A 16,069-nucleotide genomic window follows, 5' to 3' on the forward strand; every position below is an offset into this window, starting at 1 on the left:
TTGGTACCAGGCACAGTGTTGAGAACTTGAGTCACGAGTGTACTACTGTAGTCTGTTGTGGACTTGTACTATGTAGTATGTAGAGTCTAGACTGTAGTAGAATGTAGTCACTAGTGTGTACACTTAGCACTGTAGTATGTACACGACAAGGGCCGGGGGCCTGGCTGGGGCGACTGTAGTGCCTGGTACAGAACAGTACGGGCAGGCAAAACAGTACGGGCAGTGGACAGCAGTACAGCCTACACGGCCACGGCCCACAGGTCACGGGCAGGCTGTAGTTGACTTGTAGGTCGGCCGACGGCGACTACAGTACGGGCGTGAACTTCCGAAAAGCGACGGGCGAAAGGCGTACGGGTGTGAACTTCCGAAAAGCGACGAGCGAAAGGCGTACGGCCTTTCGCTCGTCGTACGGGTGTGAACTTCCGAAAAGCGACGGGCGAAAGGCGTACGGGTGTGAACTTCCGAAAAGCGACGAGCGAAAGGCGTACGGCCTTCTATTTTTTTTTTAAAAATCCACATCATCGTTCCCACGTGGGGGAACGGCAGCCCAGCGTTCCATCTCCCGTTCCCTGGCGTTCCACGTACGTTTCACCACCTGAACGTTCCTCATCCCGTTTCCATCGTCCCTTCGTTCAGGCCATGGGGGAACGCGTTCCACCGTTCCCAATGGGGGGAAACGGGGTTCCCTTGCTACTATGGTATAGGTCGGTGCGCATAGAGCAGAGGCGCACAGGTCATCTCAGCAGGCGCACTAAGGACAGCGAGGAAGCCTACATAGGTGCGCACAGAGGCGGGCAAGGCGTGCAGAGCAGAGCAAAGCAGCGAGGTGGCCTGTGCACAGGGCAGCGAGGCAGCCTACAGAGGTGGACACGGAGGCGGGCAGAGGCCTGCAGGTGGGTGTGCATAGAGAGAGGGAGAAAGAGAAAGAAAGAAAGATATATTAAGCGTCTACTAAAGACCCAATGGGCCTATGAGACCAAAGTGATACAATAACGTCCATGGTATATCTCATCATGGAATGGAAAATAAAACAGAAAGAAAACATAAACATAGCTATGTCACTTGGGTGATACAAAACTGTCCATGGAAACTCATCATGGAAATACTAAGAACATATTAACATGAGAGCAGCATCAGCTCCGAGTAAATGGTATACCACTCTCCAAAATATCAAGCATGGGGCTAATGAGTATGGCCGAGAGGTCTCCCTCAGCTATGCCACCTGGAAAGGTAGCTCGATGGCGGTGAAGCATGTCCTGGATCTAGAGCTGATGAGGTGATTGTGGCCGATAGGGGGGTTGGGGGCCTCAGGCACGCTAGAGAGAGAGAGAGAGAGAGAGAGAGAGAGAGAGAGAGAGAGAGAGAGAGAGAGAGAGAGAGAGAGAAATGAAATGAAATGTTACATTAACGTCTTCAAAAGGCCATAATGACCTATGAGACCAAAAGTTACATCATGGTGGATCTGATACAATGTCTGGATAAAAAAACCCAGAAAAATGAAAAATAAAGATGATACTACTGGTACCTAGAAAATGAAACTGGAACTGGAATATAGCGAGGGGGGGGGGGGGGGGGGGGGGGGGGGGGGGGGGGTACGCTATGGAGGTGAGTGGAATATAGTGAAGGGATACAATATCATGTGGGACGGAGGGGTACACTATGGAGGCGCCTCCATCTCATAGTATGTGCCGCATCGGACACTGGCGGATCTCCTCAATATCCTCTGTGGTCAGCACCCTGACTGGGTGTCCCGCATGCCTCGCAAATCTGCCGCTGCAACCTCCGTCTATGCTGGGATGCCCCCCTCCGTAGTCGTGGGCGTCTGGACCACCCAAGCTCAATCGCACGATCAATCAGTGTACCCCTGGTGTGGGCGGTATCCATGTCCTGCTGCTGCTGTGGTCCATCTGGCACAGTGATGGCTGGACTAAAGAAATCTGTAATGTGCCTCTGAGTCTGGCTCTCTGTGTGCCTAAGCAGGCTATCTCTATGTCTCCGCAGCTCAAGCAAGAACAATCCCAAACACCTCTGGTCCTGGTACCCCATGACTCTGGAAAGTGGTCCAAAACCCTCTCTGAATAAACAGTGGAAACGACCACGTATCTCATAGTATGCAGTACAATGGCATATATAATGCAGCTCTGTCTCTGGTCTTCCAAAAGACCAAACTTGGCCTATGAGACAAATCAGTGTACCTGTATGGGGTATCCTCTGTCATCCCAACAAAATGAAAAAGTACTGAACTAAAAAGCTGAATCTGGGTGTGCAATAAGTACAATGAGTGGGGGAGTGGATGGAGCTCTACTACTAGGAGAATGCAAAGCTATATGCATGGAGTATACAATCATGATATGCAACCTAGCTAGCTCCATCTTGTACCATACTGGGGGTATAAAATGGTGTACATCAATGAAGGGGGTGTCCACAGCTCCCTGAAGAACATGCCTGGGTTTGCTCTGAAGCGAGCCAGTCACTCCGCACCCTCTCGGTGAAACTGAGCTCTAATCTCGGTCATCTGTCTCTGGTATAGGCGTGGTGTCCGAAAGCCAGGTGTCCTCTGTCTCCTGTGGGCTCTGAGTGTCTCTGCTCTCTGGAGAGTAATTCCCTGCCGTGTAGGGGCTAGGAGGGACGGATCTCTGAAAAAATGTAGTAATCTGTGTCTGTCGTCCCCCCTCTGGAGCTGTCTGAGCCTGTAATGATGTCTCTCTGTGACGCTGTATGTCTAGAATGAATCTCCCCAGTATGCGCTGGTCTGCTGCCTCAAAGATCTGGCGTAGGGAATGTGGCTCTCTGAATAAAATGGGATATCTCTGATGGCTGTATATGCTCTACATCTGCATACATAATGCTCCTCACTCTCCACCTCCTCTCTGCACAATCTGCATACCCTCTCCTCTCGGGGGATCGGTGCTGCTCTGCCAGTCTCGATCTCCAATCGATGTGATGAAACTCTTAGCTGACCAATAGCCACTCGGGAGCCGTGTGGTAAAAAGCCCTCCATGTATCTAGGCCTCTCTATAAATCCATCATCAGTGATACTCATGAAGTGATCTCTGTAGTATAGCATCTTCGGTGGAAGAGGCTGTATAGGTGATATCCATGTCTCTCGTGTATAGAGCTGCCATAGGTCCTCTCTCAATACTCTGTTCCTCTCACTATGAGAGAGACGGATATGTGGTGCATCCCTGTCATACTGGAATGGTGGTAGATGATCCATGTCTAGGCCATGCTGTGAGAACCAATGTGTGACCTGTGCATACCATGATCCTCTGTCTCCTGCCTCAGCGAGCTGTCTAGATGCCTCGAAAGCTCTGTATGACAATCATAGGAGGCGCAGCAAACTCTGCTCGGAGAGAGAGAGAGAGAGAGAGAGAGAGAGAGAGAGAGAGAGAGATTAAGTGTCTACTAAAGACCCAATGGGCCTATGAGACTGAAGTGGTACAATATTGTCCTTGGCATATCTCTTTTTTTTTTTTTTGGGAAAAACGATCCTTCTATTAGTTAATGAGAAAACGCCATAAGGCTACAAAGCTCACCTCACAAGGAGGGATAATAAAGACAGTGAACACCGGAGCTCCACCCCCGTGGTGGCTGGCCGCTCTCTGGGGGGGGGGCTACCTAGTAGTACATGCGGGAGGTGAGAAGAGCCAAACTGGAGGCCTGTAGTGCCAAGTGACATCCTCGCCCCTCGCGATGAGGAAAGGGCCAGGCTGCCAAGTGCGGAGGAATGCCTTGCGGCGACCTCTCATGCGATCCGAGTCGCCCTGAAGTTTCCCCCAGTGTCCTCTCAAGGTGTGAATGATGTCCACCCAGAGGGCCTATATGACCTCCGCCGGTGGAGTCGCCTGGCGGTCTATGGCCTCCCTGCATCGGGCTCTCCATATGTGCCAAGCCGTCATGCTGCTGATCATCTCCCATCTGTGCCCGTCCCCCTCCTGGGAGACTGCCGAAGAGAAGTCAGGCGTCGGAACCACCGCCATCGCCCTGTCAGAGACCTGGATGGTCACACTGCCAGGGACGTCCTCGTATCCAAGGGCCGGGCCGCTGTCCGTGGCCCAAGCCACCGCACCCCACGTCACCATCATCTCACCTGGCGAGCCTGCAAAAACCATCCTGAGAGCGCGCTGCCAGACCTGCTGTGCCTGTGGACAATCCCATAAGCAGTGCCGCTGCGTCTCCTGTGCATGGCCGCACCGAGGGCAGGACGCTGGGTGTCTGCCAAAAGCTAGCCAAGCCCCCACCGCCAGTCCTCTATGCGCTGTAAGCCAGAGAAAAAGCGTCACCTTCCGGGGCCGGAAGCTGTCCCAAAGGCGCTGCCAGAAGTCCCTAAGGAAGGCAGGGGAGAGTCCCTGTCGCCGCCAATGCTCGGCCGCCGCCGGGGTGCCCGCTATCCTGTGCCTCTGGATCCGCCGCCCCAGCCTCGTTGTGTACTGAAAAAAGGGGGTGCTTGGGCTGGTAGGGGCCGAGTAGGGATCTCGCCAAAGCCACTCGCCTGGATCCCACTGAAGGCGAATAAGAGGCCTGCTGTCCCAAGCCCATAATCTCCAAGAATAGTCCTCCCCTATCGAGGCCGGTGAGGGGTCTACATGCCACTGTCTCTGATGAAAGCCGACCACCCGCACCCTCTGAAAGATACAACCCTGGAACTCATCCAAATCTAGTCGGGTCCTCTGAAGCTGGCCTCCCTCTCCCACCTCGAAGGTGAGTGGGGCGACTCTCTGTGCTGAACCGCAGACCGCTAGAAGGATCTCATGCCGAGTAAAGACGCCCATCCACTATGGAGGTGGAGGGTCCTGTACTGGAGTCCGCCACCACTCCCGGGGGATGGCCGCCTCAATGTCCTGCCTCATCAACTCTCTGCCCCTCATCCCGCTGAGTCTCCTCTCCTGAGCCTCTAGAGGCAGCTGCTGAAAACATATCTAGTCGTCTAGGGACTGGGTTGGGCCGGAACTCAACGGGCCCCACGACACGTGAGATCGCGATCCAACCATATGACCACTGGGAAGTCGGATCAAGGGGTTCCACATCAATGGCTGCCTCAGGCACTCCTCATCAGTGCCCGGGGGAGTCTGGAAGAGTGACGGCCTCAGATGCTCCCAGGCCCTCAGAAGGCTAGCTGCAAAACGCTCCTCGAAGCCAAGGCCCACTCCTCTGGATCGCTGCTCTGTAAAGATCCACCTGATGCTGGGGGTCCAGGGCCGCTAAGAGAAGGAGTGCGGCTGAGAATCCTGGAAACAAGAAACTCCTTCCACGGCTCAGCGCCTGGTAGGAGGCCACGAACCACCAACTTGCCAAGCAAGGCTCGGCTCTGACAAATAGGATCAACTATGCCCAGGCCGCCTCTCTCCCTCGGCTGAGTGATCACAGCCCATGCCACCTTGGCCCTGGCGGGCCGCCCGTCGCCACCGGACCAGAGAAAGTTCCTGATGAGCCTCTGCACCTGGCCAATGCACGCCTGAGAGAAGGCCCAGCGAGAAGTGATGTACCACATGGTAGCAAGCAGAACCTGGTTGGCCACAACCACTCGGCCAGCCAGAGATAAACGAGCGGTACTCCAATACAGAAGCTTCTTCCGAATGCTCAGAAGAAGGGGGGCTATCTGCTGCTCCGGAGATATGTCAATGCCCACATAGCATCCCAAATAGCGCACTGTAGTGCCGGGGGGCAGCCACTGAAACCCATCAACTGGCCTCCAAGTCGGGGGGGGGGGGGGGGGGGGGGGGGGGGGGCACAGAACTGACCCACAACCCACACGACTTGTGCCAGTTGATCAAAGCGCCCGAAGCTCTGCAAAACCTGTCCATGGCTGAGGCGAAGCGGCGGAGGTTCTCCTCCCCTCCCTGAAGATAGACAGCAGTGTCATCCGCAAACTCCGAGTCTAGGAGCTCCTCCAAGGTGCGGATGGGGAGCTGGAGGCCCCGCAAACCTGTATCCTGTGCCGTCAAGAAAGTGCTCATGGCCTCCGCCACAAAAAGAAAAAGAAAGGGCGCCAAGGGGCACCCCTGCCGCACCGAGCGCGAGAGCTGGAACCTCTCTCCGCGCACGCCCTGTATCAGCACCTGGCTATGAGCCGATGTGAAGAGTGCAGAGACCCCACGGATCCACTGAGAGGGGGGAAGCCCATCCTCTCCATAGTGCCTTCCAGGAAGGCCCAGTCCACCCGATCATATGCCTTCTCGAAGTCGAGAAGGAGCACTGCCAGATCCTCCTGCCGAAATCTAGCCAAAGCCGTAGCCTCCCAGAAAGAGAAGATGTTATCCAGAATGCTCCTATCCTGGATGAAGCCTATCTGCGTGGAGTGTGGATGATGTTCGGAAGGTGAGGCTGGAGCCGCCTGCTGATCGCCTTAGCTAGGACCTTGTAGGCCGTGCCTAGCAAGGTGATCGGTCTCCACTGTCTAATCTCCAGTCTGTCTCCTCCCTCTTTGGGGATCAAGTGAATCAACCCCTCTGCCATGCTGTCCGGCATGTCTCCCGACTCCATGATCTCCTGGAATGCCAATCTGAAACCCCTATGCAAGAGACCCCAGTATCTCTGGAAGAAAGCCACTGAGAGACCGTCCTCTCCTGGGCATTTGCCCCGAGGAAGTGCCTGAAGAGCCGCCTCCAGTTCCGTATCCGAGAAGGGGGAGAGAAGGGAGTGCTGCAAATGGGCCGGCACAACCGGTCTCGTGAAGCTCCAGACTGCCTCCCGAGCCTCTCTCACCCTGTCATCTGCTGGCTCAGTAGAGAGCAGATCCCTGTAAAAATCTGTGGCGATCGCCCGAACCCTGGGGGGATCCACCACTACCTGGCCATCAGCTTGCCGAAGACGCCTGAGACCCTCTCGTCTGAAGCGAGGCCCTGTCGCCTCAAAGAAATCTCGAGTCACTCTGTCTCCAGCCTGTGTCCAAAAAGAAGCCCGAGCATGGAATCGGAACTCCACCCTCCTCTCCTCGATGGATCTGATCTCTGTGCGAGCTGACTCCATCTGCTCTGAAATCCAAGGGCTCGTAGGATCCCTCTCCTGAAGTCTCTGAAGGGAAGCTAGACTCCTCCGCAGGCTCCTCTCTTGCTCTCTGAAAGCCTCCAGACGGTCCAGGGCAGCCTGTCTGAGCATTCTACTGATCTCCTGCAAGCCCCTGTCAAGATCGCTGGCTGCCGATCCTCTCCTGAACTGAAGCTCCTGCCAGACCTGCTCAACTCTGGTCGCAATCTCGGGCTCCTCTATGAGACAATCTGGAATCCGGACGCTCTGGCCTCGCTCTCCTCTCATAGGGTCCTCGATCTGGAGAAGCACTGGAAAGTGGTCTGAAAACGAGGAGCCTGCAAGTATACCCACAGTGCCACCTCTATCGCAAACCCACTTATCAATGTAAAACCTGTCGATGTGGGAAAGGTTAACTCCTGTGGCCCGTCTATCCGAGCGCGAGAAAGATAAACTCCCCTGCAACTTGCCAAACTCCGAGAGAGTCCACGGATCCTGGCCTCTCACCTGCAGCACTAGCTCCTCCCAGGCAGCGAGCTCCGGCCCATGAATGGTCTCCTGGCTGCGCCCCATCCTGTCCTCTGCATCCTCCAGCATGTTGCAATCCCCCCCTAGGCACCAATGGTCTGCCATGGGGAGGGACTTCCTAATGGTGCTCCAGAACTCAGCTCTCTCGGTCGCCCCATTAGGGGCGTAGAAGTTGAGGAAGCCAATGCGGTCTTCCCCAACCCGAAGGATGATCCACTGCGCTCGACCTTGGACCAGAGTGCCAGAATCCACAACCTCGGATAGAAGCTGCTCGCTGACTGAGATGCATACTCCACCCTGGTTCCCCTGGGAGCCATATGCCGGTGACCAAAAAGTGTGGCTCCTGCCTGGCAAGATCTTCCCGCAGGTGCGGGTACGCCCGGCAGAAAGGTGGTGCTCCTGGATGAAAAGGATATCTATGGGTCCTCCAACAAGAGCCCTCTAGATCTCCTGGCGAAGTCTGCCCCGACCAATGTAGCAGCGAGGTCCACCAAGACCCTGGATGTTTCATGAGAGGATCCTCATGGATGAGCTATGGCAAGTGAAGCAGCCGCCACTGGCTCACCCCTCTCAGCCGGCCCGGATGAGCTGCCCTCCACTCTGTGAGTCTTGGGCGCCGGCTTGGAGGGAGAATAGTCACTGTCTGTCCGGGTGCGGAGTCTCTCCAAAAAGAGGGTGACCTGTCTCTGTGTCCAGCCCCACTCCGCCTTCACCCTGTCTAGGGCATAGGCGTGAGACCAATCCTCTGCATATATGTATCTAAAGGTAGGCTGCACCCTCGGGGGGGCGGCGAGGAGAATCAGTAGCACCGCCTCAACTGAGGTGTGGACCGGATCTGCCCGCCAATCTCCTATACCAAACAAGCTCATGCGGGCTGAGTGTAATCGGGTCTGCAATAGGTCCGTGAGCCCCAAGTCACTGAAGTGGTGAGAAAACTCCAGTATCTGATCACGCAAAACTTCCTCTACAGAGTTTACAATCCCATGCTGTGTCTGGGGCAACACTGAGAGGAAAGGAGAAGGCCACCATGTTGCTCACCACTGAAGGAGAACGAGAGGGATGGCACACCACGCAAACTCGCAAGGGCGCGACCAGTGTCTCGAACGGGCCAGCATCCAGCTGGAGACACCTGAAAAAACCGTAATCCACTGGGAGCCCCATCACTCGCGGGGGCCCCCCAGGGGAGGCTGGAGAGAACTCTGTGGCGGGCGAAGCTAGGATCGCCATCTCCACCGGCCCGGAGTGGCGGTGGAACAGCCGCTGAACTGAACTCTGGCCTCCCAGCTACGCTGCCCCGGGGCAGTAGGTGGTCTGGAGGAGTATCCTGGAGAGGCCGAAGGAGGGATGGTGGTTCGCGGAGAGGAGGGGGGAGAGCGAGGAGAGGATGGAGAGGCATCTGCCAGAGGAGAGGTGTCAGGGGGGGCCGCCGGGGGAGGCGGGAGGGGGGGGCTGGGGGGGGAGAGGGGGGGTGGAAGGAGTGCTCACCGAGTGAGGGGAAGAGGGGCCGGGGGTCGCAGAGTGCGGCCCGGGATCCTCAGGAATCTGCTCCATGGAGGGGGCGGGGCCCCCCGCGGGGGGAGGCGGGAGCGGGGTCACCACATGGGGGGCTCCACCGGCCGCCTCAACGGGCACTGAGACTGAATCCTCATCCATCGGGGTGGGACCTGCTGGCCGCCTATCCCTGACTGGAGCATAAGTGCGGGTAGGTGCCTGGACGCCAGCCGGAGTCGCCTGTCCGCCAGCCTGTGCTGCCTGCTGGCGTTTGCGACGGTCCCTGCGGGCCGGGCGTTTCCGCCAGCGAACCTCCTGCCATCCGCCAGCCTCCTGGGTCTGCGCGGCATCCTCCGCCGGGCCTGCTCGTCAGATGATGGCGCCTGCTGAGACGAGCCAGGGATGTCTGGTCCCTGAGGTGGATGGCCACCCCTCGGGCCTCCTGAAGGGGGTCCAGAGGCGGCAGAGCGTGAAGGATGAACCCCCTTGCGGGGACAGGCGTGTGCGAGGTGGCCCATCTCCCGACAGATGTAGCACTGGCCGGGGAGGCCCGAATACTCCACGCGCTGTATCAGATGTCCTCCAGAAAGACAAGGGAGGAGGATCGTCTTTGGGAGGGACTCCGGTGACGGAACCACAACACGAATGGCCGGGAGTCCTGCTGCCCGAGCTATCACTGAAGCCGTTGTCTGAGGCGTCTCCACCACCTGCCCGAACGCCTTGCCAATGGATGACAAGAGGGGCAAGTACTCCCTGCGGAGTCCAGGAAAGCAGATAGTGATGGGGAAACTTGTCGCGCCTGCTAGCGGGTCAGAAGCGGGGTCGAAACCGTGAGTCCATCGCGCCAGGAACGCCCGGGATGAGCGGAGGGCAATGGGGCTCCGAGCCAGCACCGTCTGAGCTGCCTGGGGGGACTCGAAATCCACCTGGTAGTAGCCACATCCCAAAAAATCGACGCTGACGATCTTGGCAGGCACGCCAACGAGGCTGCCTTGCAGAGGGTCGCGAAGCTCTCTCCGCATCGGACGGCTACCCACTATCTTGCAGACCAAGGAGGAGGCCTCAAGAGCGGATACTGTGGAAACAAACAACTGATGATCTGCATCTGTGAACTCCAGACGGAGACCGGAATCGGCAGGGGTAGTCGGAGCGGCTTCCATGGAGTCCTCCGGAGGGAAAAGGCCAGAGACCGGGGTCACCATCGGGAGGGACACAGCCCTACGAGGAAACGGAGAGGCGGAAGGAGAGAGGACAGCGGGGGCGGAGCGCGGGGGGGGGGGGGGGGGGGGGGGGCTGAGGCGGGGGAGCTAGCGGTGGGAGGAGGGGCGAGACGGAGGGGGAGGTGAGGGAGAAGGCGGGGGGAAGAGCCGCGAAGCGGAGGAGAAGGCGGGGGGGAGAGATGGCGGGGGAGGGAGCGAGGAAGGAGGCGGGGGGGGAGAGATGGCGGGGGAGGAGAAGGCGGGGGGGGGGGGGGGGGGGGAAGCGAGGAAGGAGGCGGGGAAGAGAAACGGAGAAGATGGGGGGGGACAGGGGGGGGGGGGGGGAGAGGAGGGCGCGCGACGGCGAGAAGCAGGCGGGGGGGGGAGAGGGGGGCGCGGGGGACAGGCGGAAGGTAGACGGGAGGGGGGAGAGGCGGATGTCGCAGGGTGCAGTAGTGCCTTGTCCATGGCATATCTCATCATGGAATGGAAAATAAAACAGAATGAAAACATCAATATAGCTATCTCACTAGGGTGATACAAAATTGTCCATGGAAACTCGTCATGGAATACTAAAAACATAAAAACATGGGAGCAACATCAGCTCAGAGTAGATGGTATACCACTCTCCAAAATGTCAAGCATGGGGTTGATGAGTATGGCCGAGAGGTCTCCCTCAGCTATGACTCGTGGAAAGGTAGCTCGATGGCGGTGGAGCATGTCCTGGATTTGGAGCTGATGAGGTGATCGTGGCCGACAGGGGGGGGGGTGGGGGGGGGGTGGGGGTCGAGGTCGAGGTCGAGGGTGTCGGGCATGCCAGAGTGCAGAGGCTCGGTCCGAGGTAACTCCTCTCGGGCGAGGTAGGTCCGGAGCAGCTCGTGGAGGGTCCACAAGATCCACTATGTCGGTGTCCTCCACCTCCTAGGTCACAAATACCCATGGAGGGCCCACCTTGCAAGCAGGAGTATTTGCTTATATTACTTCTTTGGAGAACTGATGTACAATGCTTTAGAACAAGACCTAAGACTGCCGAACATAAGGATGAGGAAGACGGTATGTCGGGTGAGAATCCACCAATCCAAGAGCACTATAGAAGGCTCTTCTAGGCCACTTATGCAAGTCCAGGGTAGCTGTAGGACTGCACATATGCTGACTGAATGTTGAAGAGAACTTCAGGGATTTTGCCTGGAGAGTTAGGAGACTGATTGCTGTTTTGATGACTAAGAACTGCTTGAGAACTTGGCTAATGATGAATCGTTTATGCTGAATATCAGCGTTTGCTTTTATATGATGCTGGGCTGCTGGCAGTTCTTATGTTGTTGGCCAGTTCATCTCGACAAATAAATGCCCAAATAAGCATTAAATGCTAGCACTGACATCAAATGTTATTGCTTCACTCTTAATGCTGGCCGACTGAACTGACTGATGTTGTACATGCCTTTTAGGCATAGTCACAGGGGACGGAGGGGACGGCAGCTTGGAACGTCGGGACGGCGATGCGGGACGGACCAGGGACGGGGACGGACGGACGTCCCCCACAGCGCATTTCTCACAAGGGACGGCGACGGGGATGGCGCAGGGACGGGGGACGCCGGTCGGGGACGGCATTGTGCGGGGACGGTAGAGAGCCGTTGCTCGCGTTTTTTGCCGTTTCGCTTCCCGTTTCTGGCCGTTTCGCTTCCCGTTTCTAGCCGTTTATGGCTGTTGGCTCTTTGAGGCTTGGCCCTCTCTCTCTCTCTTGCGCTTGAGGCTTTCCTCTCTCTCTCTCTTGCCTATCTATATAAGAACAAGCCTCTACAAGGCTACAAGCACACACAAGTTCACAACTCTCAAGGCTCAAGCTTCTTCTCTCTTCCAACTTCCAAGTTCCAAGCCTCTAGGCTCTCACACAAGGCCTGCGGGCCGCCGCCCTACTATCTAGATTCTAGAATCTAGACTCTCTCTCTCTCTCTCTCTCTCTCTCATTCCTCAAGGCTCTCTCTCTCTCTCTCTCTCTCTCTCTCTCTCATTCCTCAAGGCTCAAGAGTCAAGCTATCTTCAACCATGGCATCCTCCTCACGTGCCGGGGCTTCTCGTAGAAGGAGAACGGGATGGACATGGTGGGAGGAGGTTAACTACACCACATCCGTTCATGGAGGCGGTTCTCGGCCATGGGTATGGAAGCTTTGCCTGACCGGCGAACGGGTGGCGCCGACAAAGTGCGAGCCCACCTCTTGCATGAGAGTGGGCATGAGGTGAGGTTTTGCACGAATGTCACGCCCGAGAAGAGACGGGAACTTCTTGACAAGCTTAGCGTCTACGAAGCGGTCGAAGCGACAAGAAGGACACCACGAGTGGCCGTGGATCCCGCGATGATGGGGAGAGGAACTCAAGCCTCTATAATGGAGTCATGTGGTGGATCGGGATCATGCACACCATCACCTTCACCATCAAGTCGGAATGTTACTCCATCCACGATGCCGGCACCCTCCATCTCCACGGCCTCTCAATCATTACGTGGCCCACGGTGACAATCTACACTTGGGGAGAATTGGAACCCCAAGTTGAAGGAGGAGGTGGATATGGCGGTGGGCCGCTTTTGCTTCCACGACCACATTGCCTTTCAAGCGGCTAGGTAAGTGCAATCGATCATCGCCAATTCATCATTCATGTTTTCATCATCCTAGTCCCCTTCTAATTAGTAAATTACTTTCTTGAATAGGTCGGAATACTTCAAGGTCATGGTTAGGAAGATTGGGGAGTATGACTCAACCTATACGCCCCCCTCATCTGAGAGCTTGCGCACTACATTGCTCGAGAAGGAGAAGCGCATTGTAGAGCAAGCATTGTAGAGCAAGCGACCGACAACACAAAGTGGCAATGGGAGAGGAACGGAGTCTCCCTCATTGTGGATGGATGGAGTGACACCCGCAAGAGGAGTATTCACGGCATGGTTGCATATTCCCGCGGAGAGATGTACTTCATCTCATCTCATGATGCATCTGGCACTGGGAAGAGCGCGGATGTGCTTGCGGCGGCGTGGGCTACCACCATGGAGATCGTTGGCCCCGAGCATGTAGTGGGCTTTGTCATTTTGATGTACTTCCAAAGTAGAATAAGTGTAGAGTAGAAAAATTTAGAAAAAAAGTATTTTTTGAGTGCCGTTCCCTCCCCCGTCCCCGTTCCCTACTTATGGCCGTCCCCCGTCCCGTCCCCGTCCCCCGTCACTGTCCCCCGTCCCCTGTGACTATGCTTTTAGGCTGGTCGACTAGAGCATAGCTGCTCCCTAGGTGCTGTCCAGGGCTGTGAACAACCCTTGGACAGGCTGTTGTAGCCATGGGCTGGGCCCCTTTGGCTGGCCCATAGGCATGCAATGCATTTGTTAATGCTTCTGTTGCAAACATTAGCTATGTCTAACTGCTACATGCACTTTATCTGATGAACTCTTCAAGTGGCTTAAAAAGACTGACTCCAAACTGACCTCTATGGCTCGGAGATTGACCTACGTAGCTCGTGCCCGACTATCCCTGGACTGAGGGCTCACAATGGGGTCACGGCGTACGACAAATATTCCTAAAAAAACTGTACAAATGTTGCATTGATGATAATGCCAGTGTGTCACTCTGTACCCCAGGGCAGGGTGCAGGTGACAATCAATGGCACCCGAACTTATCAAACTCCATCTCTATATAGCATTGTCTATTTGATCTCGTTCTTTCCAAGACTACACAAATCGAAGAGCCTACAAGTGCCAAGTGGCATACGGGCCCCTACAAAAGGAGTGCATTTTCCCAAGTGCCTTTGCTTTTCTGTGGATTCAGCACGAGAGACAATTGCTCGCTTGACAGCCATGCAGATTTGGATATCAGAGTCTTGACTCGTTGCACATGTAATATTAGAGTACCTCCCATTACTTTTGACAGACATTTTCTGAGTTCAGTCTATTTAGAATGTTTGCACTCCAACAAATGATAGAAGAAAGACTGATGGAAGTGTAGGCATGCATCACTGAAGAAATGCAGTCATTCTACATTGTCAATGGGTGTGTAGTCTAGCAGTGTGGGTTTGCCACCGGGAAGTTCCACTGCAAATACAGTGTTGAAGCTTCCAGATTATGTGTTTCTTATTTTAGTACTTATGCACTTTATTTGCAGTTTTGCTGCAAATTAAGTGTTGAAGCTTCGAAATTATGTGTTTCTTATTTTAGTACTTATGCAATCTTAAATCCACTGAAAACAGTAATTGAGCATGCCCTTATCATGGTGTTCTGTTGTCTTGGTTATTCTAGGGCACTTATGCAATGTTGGGTTGTGCCCAAGGATGGTTCTGTGTGAGTTGCTTTCACCCTTCATCACGGTAGGATATGATCACTCATGGGTTCTTGGAATCCTTGTGGACAAAGCTTTCAAGTTTGTAAAATATTGATGTCAAGTTTTTGTCTTGTTGGCATTGTCCGTGTCTTCTGCATTGATTTGTATGGTGGCTCCTGCATAATCAGAAATATCAATCATCTTGGAAAAATCAAATATGCAAAGCATGAAGATGACTGGCAGGAGCTGGATATTTCTCCAAGGTCAGCTTCAGTGTAAATTATGATGCTTTGACTTTATGGTCTTTTCATTATGTCCATGAAGTTTTCCTCAACATTATTATCAGCTTGTGCAGTATAAGGTCAATTGTAGTGCTGAATCTACCAAGCTTTTCAGGAGGTTTTAATCCTTGGGGAAACCCTAGTGACAAAAAGTCCATGAAGGTTATTACTCTTATCATATCAATAAAAAATCCAATGAAGGTTCAACACTTGATGTTCCGTCAAGTGAAAGTGATTAAAGCTCAATTTTCTGTGATATAAACTATGCTGTAACCAGACATTATTATTTTTTGAATTGGTTTAGATTTTTTTCATCATGCAAAGTTGCAGTTCTTGTCTTTTGTACTGTTCTTGAGCTGCTCTCTCAAATTTGAGAAAGACGAGGGCAAACACACATAACAAGAATGTAAAGTGAAAGGGTTGCTTTCATAGTTGTGGGTAGTAAAATGTACGTTCTTTAGAGCAAACATCTACATTCTTTGCTTATCTTGTCTATGTATGGTTTGCTCTTGAATTGTGCTTAAACAGAGAGCCTTAACTCAGCCTCTTGCTGACGATGGTATTTTGGAAATCGTTGGATTTCGAGATGGTTGGCATGGTCTTTCCCTACTTAGTCCTAATGGACATGGCACACGTCTTGCACAGGTTAGTACAAGGAGTGTGGTTCTCTATCTTGTAGAAAGAAATGTACCAAGATTTAGATCTTTGTGGGGCATTCATATTTCATTGTCAGAGGTGAAACTCCTATGCGTGTACATACATAAAGCACACAGTTATATGGTCTTTTTTCATCACAACTGTTTTGTTAATAGATTATGAGGATTTTTTTTTTCCGAGAAAAGATCCTTCCATTAGTCAAAAAAAACTGGCCCATTGGGCTACAAAAAAAACCTCTCTTGCTTATGAGGATTTTAAATGTACTACTTAGTTCTTTAATAAACTGCGGTTAAATAAGGCTACGCAAGTAAAATTTTATTGCACTCTCATCTCATCTTTGTTTTCTCACATTCTCATCTTATCTGCAAACAGATTAAGGTCAAGATCTTCAGTCCTAAACATGTTAGGGTCAATATCTTGAGTCCTTAAGTCGCTGCTGCTTATCTTGTATCCTTCCGTTGCAGTTTTGTGCTCCCTACAAAACTTGCTCAATCAGTCTAATATCTTTTGAGAGCCTCCCTATATACTGGAGAGAGCTCTTGATCTTGAGGCAACTTGTGTCTTAACTGCAGGCTGACTCCTGGGCACCGCGCTGTAGCCACCAAGGGTGCCCACAGTGGACTGTTCCGGCATCCCGGTGGACCATCCAGCAACGGAT

General features: G+C 53.9%; 1 protein-coding gene across 3 annotated transcripts in view; it reads left to right on the top strand.

Annotated features, from left to right (window-relative positions):
* The window catches only part of LOC147619636 (diacylglycerol kinase 1-like), a 174,638-nt gene that overhangs the window by 133,308 nt on the left and 25,261 nt on the right, over nt 1-16,069 (top strand). For 2 of the 3 annotated variants that reach the window (XM_086773305.1, XM_086773306.1), the window contains 4 exons: nt 14,452-14,519; nt 14,662-14,736; nt 14,829-14,916; nt 15,283-15,399. In XM_086773305.1, the coding sequence (XP_086629431.1) occupies nt 14,452-14,519; nt 14,662-14,736; nt 14,829-14,916; nt 15,283-15,399 (348 nt within the window). Of the gene's footprint in view, nt 1-14,451; nt 14,520-14,661; nt 14,737-14,828; nt 14,917-15,282; nt 15,400-16,069 lie in introns of those variants that run through there. The other variant, XM_086773307.1, reaches the window with a different exon arrangement.

The sequence above is a fragment of the Cibotium barometz genome, chromosome 33 (genome assembly GCF_041138505.1).
Source record: "Cibotium barometz isolate CiBa-2024 chromosome 33, ASM4113850v1, whole genome shotgun sequence".
Lineage (NCBI taxonomy): Eukaryota > Viridiplantae > Streptophyta > Polypodiopsida > Cyatheales > Cibotiaceae > Cibotium > Cibotium barometz.